The following is a 6,761-nucleotide window of genomic DNA, read 5'->3' on the forward strand; positions in this document are numbered from 1 at the left end:
CAAGAGGAGGGCAGCAGGAGGTGAGGGCTCCTCCAATGTCTTCTCCATGTTTGAGCAGAGCCAGATTCAGGAGTACAAAGAGGTATGACACTATACCCACACCCAACCATGCTTAAACACAAATCTGGGCAAGGTTTTCTTTAGGGATTTGAATCTTTTGAATCTATTCATCTAAAAGACCTGTTCATTGAGATTCGTTCATCAGCTTCTTCAGTGACAACCTCCACTTTGTCCCCAAAAAACATGCAACCAAATCATACTGCTGACGTTTTTGATAATATTTTATCATAAGCATTCTGGCTCTTGCAGGCTATAGACAGAAAACTGCTTGAGTGATGTTAAATGGTTAATAATAATTACTGTTATGTGTTATGTCATAATGTGCTTTTATGAAAAGAACTGACTTTTCAGCCCAAATCATTGATAAGAGCAGCTGACATGTCCAAAAGCACTGAAATCCTTGGTTGAATTTTCTTTATGAAATTATTCACAGCCCTCTTCTGCTGACTTTCTTTAACATTGTTATATTACATTTTGTAATGACTCTAGGGGGAAAAAAACTCTTCTTGTTGAGGCTATGTGCTTGTCTGAACTACACTGGTTCAGTGAGTGTTTGAATCAGTGAATCAGATACCTTTGTTCATAAACCAGATGTTTTAGAGAGAATTTAATGAACTGACGGAATGAAAGATCATTTGCTTCTTTAAAATGATACGTTCAAATAGACTGAATAACTCATGTACGACATAACTTTATAGTCAGTCCAACAAAGACATGTAAACAGAGAGGTGTTTGGCTAACGTAATGCTCTTCAGGAAAAAGTCTTACTTTAACTAAAGTACATCTCAGAGCTTTTTAAGGATGTATTCGCATAGTAACTAAGTCAGTTGCATCTTGAAATTAATTTCCAGTTATTTATTGTCCTTAAATGTGTCAGATACTCTGAGATTTTGACATTGGTTCAGATATTACTGTAATTTACCATTAAAATTGAAAGTTGATTACCTGGTTAGCCCATGACTTAACAAGCACTCTGATGCATGCTAGTGTTCTCTTTCAAGACCAAACTCTATTTGAGCCATTTGCTGAATCAACACACACAGCTTAATCCTTCCAGTTAATGACCAGAACAATGTCATTAGCAGAAAGTTATTCCATTTCTCACACCTTCCCAAACAGTCTATGTGTCCCTTAACCTTCACCTCCTGTCTGTCATTGCCTCCTCTTGTTTCTCCCTGTCTAATCCGGAGGAGCAGCTGAGGAGACGCAGTGCATGCCTGAGAGGCTGAGTAAGCCTGACAGACGGACAGGGATTGAATAACAGACAGGGAGAAAGGATGGACAGAGAATGGGTCACAGACGGGGAGAAAGGATGGACAGCATGCCAGAGAGAAAGATGGAAATAGAGAGAATGGGTGTGGACAGAATGTGAAAGGGGAAAAGAAGTGTGACAGGTGAACAGAGGCACAGGGGCTGTGGGAGAAGCCAGTTTAGACAGTGTGAGAAAGTGAAGCAGCAGTTCTGTGTATTTAATTGTGTAAGAGAACATGGTTAATATCTGCATTAGCAGTAACATATTTGGAAAGTCTGAGTGCTCCACTGTCCTGTACATAATTATTTTACCACCTTATGTATACTACTCTGATCTATACCTTAAACCTCAGTAGTGCAGGAGGAGAGCCACACATAGAATGTATGCATGTTAGTAAGTGTTTATTCTAGATGAGGTGAGATGAGGTGAATGGAATTTGAAGGGAGGAATTAAATGTGCTTACGATGGTGTATGTACCCATTCTGGGATTGGAGAGTTGCGGGTGCGAGTGGGGTTAGGGTCACTCAGATAGCGTCTGGCATTATGGTTAGGATTGATTTAATACATTGCACAGATGGCAAGACAGGACCAGGCGGATATGTGTGTGCAGATGCCATTCCTTTAGAGATGACAAGGGCACAGCTGGGAAACTGCTTAAAAGCAAGAGGGGGTCATCTCAGGTTTCAGGACACTGAAAGAGAACTTTCATTCTGAAAATAGGGAGAACGACAGACAGACAGATTCTGGGTCTTTGCACGCTAGCATGAGCACACAAAGACAACTGATCTGAGATTCACAAAATATTCAGTAGTGCTCAAAAGTACACTTTATAAACACACAAATACAAAACACAGTCTGAGATGGATCCACTTGACATCCCAAGGAGTGAATGAACAGTGAATCAACTCATACAATCATCAGCTCACCCAGCAGTGAATTACACTTTCATAGAGCTGATAACTGCATTCTCTCTCTCACAGGCTTTCACAATCATCGACCAGAACAGAGATGGTATCATCAGTAAGGATGACCTGAGAGATGTGTTAGCCTCAATGGGTAAGTCAGCCCTCCTGCTGAATTTGAGATGACAGAAACTGCTTGAGCCAATTCGCTAACGTTACCAACTGTCGACTGTCCCTGTCAAACTGTGTAGGTCAGTTGAATGTGAAGAATGAAGAGCTGGAAGCCATGATCAAGGAGGCCCCAGGCCCAATCAATTTCACTGTCTTCTTAACCATGTTTGGCGAGAAGCTGAAGGGTATGTGTCCCTGTTTCCTCCTAAGATGTGACATGTCAAATTTTATGATGCAGTCGGGCTGGTATCAGATACCACTATAGTCATAGTCTGAAATGAAAAGACCACCCTGGAGCTCCACTGAACCTAAAGTTTTGTGGGTATGTGTCTGATGGAGTGTATTGTGAGGTCTGTATCTGGGTTTTTGGGTCTGTCTCAGGTGCTGACCCCGAGGACGTCATTGTCGCGGCGTTTAAAGTCCTGGACCCTGAGGGCACAGGCACCATCAAGAAGCAATTGTGAGTGCGATCTCTCTCTCCTCTTTTTTTATTGTTCATCAAACTGTCACTTGGAGACTCTGTCACGCTCTCCACCCTGTCTAACCTCTGTCCCTCTCTCTTCAACCTGTCTAACCCGTCTCCCTCTCTCTCCACTCTCCACCCTTTCTAACCCCTGTCTCTCTTTCTCTCTCTCCACCCTATCTAACCCGTCTCTCCCTCTCCACAGCCTTGAGGAGCTTCTGACTACTCAGTGCGACAGGTTCTCTGCAGAGGAGGTATGTTCAGATAACACAGATGTCTTGATTAGACTGGACAGGAGCACATTCTGTGTGGCATAATCGTAATTTGTTCCCCTTCCCTCCTCTTCTCCTTTACTCCATCTCTTACTCTCCATCTCATTATCTTCCTGTTTCAGATGAAGAACCTGTGGGCCGCCTTCCCCCCAGATGTAGCTGGTAATGTCGACTACAAGAACATCTGCTACGTCATCACACACGGAGAGGAGAAGGAGGAGTGAAAAGCCACAGAATAAAGAGCATGAGGAATAGACAAAACAGCACCCCTTGCTGCTCTGCACTCTGTGTCTGTTCTGCTTCTTCCAGTTTTCTCTTTTCTTCTTGATTCTCTCCTTCCTTCTCTTTTGTTTTCCCTCAGGGGACTTTTTCTCTCTCTCTCTCAAGTATTCATGAATTCACCCAAAGGGAAAGACTCATGGAAAATCTAAAATAGGAGAGTGGAAAAAGCTTCTGAACGTCTCTAAGTGTTTGTCAGTGGGGAAAAGGGATTATTCTCAATAAAAAGATTTTCAACATCATCTCCATCCTTCTCTTTCTCTCTCTCCCCTTCTCTTTTCTTCCTATTTCTCCATCATTAACATGTAAGCCACTATTAGTTTGTGTTTGCATGTCTTCCATCCACTGCTCTGTCTGCTATGGTTAACAGCTGTGCACCCCAGTGTTTCCATTTACTCTGATACTGGCTCACGCTTCTTTCCAGCTTTGGCGGAAACAGCCAAGCTTTTAAGAACTGGGAGAGTGTCATGATCCTGCCTGTTCACACAGGGAAACAGAGAATGGAGCTGTCTTCCTACAATAGAAAACCACAGCTGTTTTCTTCTCCTTCTGCTGTGTGATACAAGCTTCAAAATGAGAAGAAGTGTAGGACATAGACTCCTTGGCCTCCTCAAAGTGATGGCTTGCTTTTTGGCTAGAAAAGGGAGTGAGAGAGAGAGACAGTCAAAAATTGAGGAGGAGAGCAGGGACCGAAAAAAAAAATCCCTTTATTACCTCCTTTTCCTTCCTGTGCCTTTAAAAATCCATTTGCTTTTTATGTTTTGCTCTGTTAAAAACTATTCTGTACGAAATAAAACAGATAAACTGTGAATAAAACATCTAACTTTCGTACTTCTGCATGTCTATCTGTGGTGCTGTACAGGGTGGGAGATCTTGTGTCTCACTCCATACAGAATGATCCAAATGTTTACTGGGTCACTTACAAGGCCAGAGGGGCAGTCCTTTAAGCTGTTTGTTAGTCCATACTCATAGATGGACACAGGGCAAGAGTCTGTACAAAGCTGGTAACGCATCTCCCTGTATAAATTCTGTCACACACCAGCTGTAGAACTAGGCCCCACCCTGTGCTCTGTGTTCTTTATCTAATCTAGACATGTCTGGAATGCCACAGATAATCTGATAACAACTCCACTGTCTGCTCTTGTCTCAATACTAAGTCCTCCATATGAGATAAAACTACTCAGCCATTGATACCCTGATGGGGGGACAGCGGAGAAGGGTGAAGGGAGGGGCTGCAGATGGGAGACAGGACAGATACCCTTCCGCCCAATCACGATTAAAAGCTGCTGGAGACACGAATTATTAAAATTGAGGAATGGAAGTGTTTGTGTTCAACTCCAGTTAGTGTTGTACGCCCTAGAGACTTCAAACAGGATCTCCAACACAAAATACATGGTGAGCTCACAGAGCCAGCATTCCAATCAAATCACTACTACTACTACATACACATACACACACACACACACACACACACACAGCATGCCAGTAGAGAGGTGTGGTGGGACCATAAACAGTGCTGTTTTTTTGTTTTTATTCCTGACTCCATTTGAAACACAGCAGACATCCTGTTAAAAAACACAGTGTCAGAGAGTGTTTCACCATGTTGATGTTTATTCTTCATCACTGTCATCATCATTACCTGATTAATTAAATAGACAAACTCTAGATTATCTCCTTTTAAGGAATGATTTTCATCACATATGATTTTTCTTGTTTTTTGACAATACAAGTTCATGAAAACTTAAAAAACAAAACAAAACAAACAGGAGACAATGGGTGGAACAAATGACTATGAAAAAAAAACAGTAAAACAAAAAGGCATTCCGATAAACCTGCTTTAGAAAAACAGGCACACACACACACACACAGAGTTACACAGACAGGGGATCAGGGCAGAACTGCATGATACAAACAGATTGGCCTGAAACTGCTGTGTGTTGGTCCGCGTCAATGCTTACTGGGTTATCAGGGTATGCTACCACCCTTGGTGCCTGTCATGTGAAGTATCCTCTCACATACTGGAGTTAGTGAGACTACTAGGTTAACATGTCTTAGAGGCTAAAGAGCTGATCTGGGATCAGCTTTACTTCCAAGAGACAATATGTATGTATGTTAACACTGCGATAGAGGAGACCGACTGTAGATCACCTCACAAGGACGCTGGAGTCAGGCTTGCTGCTTTGGACAAATGTTCCCATAGCAACAGCTTCAGTTAATGCTATCAAAATCTACCCAGACAACATAGGTACAACAGAGGACAGGAAATGGAAACGGAATCTACACAAACTCCGCAGGACACATAATGTGGAGAGGATGCAGATCTTTGCATAGACCAATGTGGGCAATAACTAAACCCACAAAAATGGGACCCTCTTACACACCATGGTTCAGTTTATTGGTCATCTGATAGAGAGGTGCCACCTAATGGCCAAGAAAGGGTATGAAATACAGCTGAGATTTGCCAAGGAACACTCCATGGATGAGGACAACTGCCATACTACAAGTCCATAAATGGAACCTGTTTATTCCTTCTGCCTGCACTTCCAGGACCAGGGTCTCCTTCTTTGCCAGAGTTTAGCATTAGATTGCTGTTTCTATGGCTAACTCACCCAGAGAAAATAAACACAAGAATCCAAACAACACAGTGCTTTTAATGACAGTTGACATGACAACACTGAGGATGAGTGGATTTGGGTGACAATAGTTCCAATCACTGCTTTATTTCATCATTACCATCACTGTGGATACAGCAGGCTGACCATGCCCATTCACAAAAACACTGTCCCTCCTTCAGCACAAACATATGCCTTTGTTAAACATCACAGTTCAGGTTTGGACCACACTTCTGTAACTGGCTTATAAAACACAAAAAAGTGACCACTTAACCTGGAATACTCTTCAGGTTAGGGACCTGGTACAAGGAAGAAAAACCCCCTTTCGGTTCCTGGTTAGTAATACTGTGACAACTGAAATAAATAAATTTGTAGTTCTGTGAAAATCAACGTTAAAACAGTAAGAAATTATGAGATAAATGTCTGAAATAAGAGTATAAAACATCTGAAATGTACTTCCTTGGCATTGTTCTCTAGGACTGAGGGTGTGCAAAAAAGAACTCTTAGCATTTTCAAAAATAAAATAAAAACATGATTATGATTACTATTATAAATCTGAAAAACATGTCAAAGCAGCCCTTACAAAGGATCCTCTCGCTCAGCCCATCATTATTCCAGTCTTCCAGACGCTTATGTCCGCACATAAAAAAATACATTTAAAATAAGATTAAAAACAGAAGTAATACATAATGCACACGGTTCTGTTCGATTACATTAACAAACTTTATACATTAATAAATTACAGCCCAA

General features: G+C 41.8%; 1 protein-coding gene across 1 annotated transcript; it reads left to right on the forward strand.

The window, feature by feature from the left end:
* Nucleotide 1: 1 nt before the first annotated feature.
* On the forward strand, nucleotides 2-3,413 carry mylpfa (myosin light chain, phosphorylatable, fast skeletal muscle a). The gene is made up of 6 exons (XM_030781046.1): nucleotides 2-82; nucleotides 2,293-2,368; nucleotides 2,466-2,570; nucleotides 2,767-2,845; nucleotides 3,054-3,102; nucleotides 3,243-3,413. The coding sequence occupies exons 1-6, from the start codon at nucleotides 47-49 to the stop codon at nucleotides 3,342-3,344; spliced, it is 447 nt and encodes a 148-aa protein (XP_030636906.1). The 5' UTR covers nucleotides 2-46; the 3' UTR covers nucleotides 3,345-3,413.
* Nucleotides 3,414-6,761: the final 3,348 nt, after the last annotated feature.

This window comes from Chanos chanos, chromosome 8 (assembly GCF_902362185.1).
Source record: "Chanos chanos chromosome 8, fChaCha1.1, whole genome shotgun sequence".
In the NCBI taxonomy this organism is placed as follows: domain Eukaryota; kingdom Metazoa; phylum Chordata; class Actinopteri; order Gonorynchiformes; family Chanidae; genus Chanos; species Chanos chanos.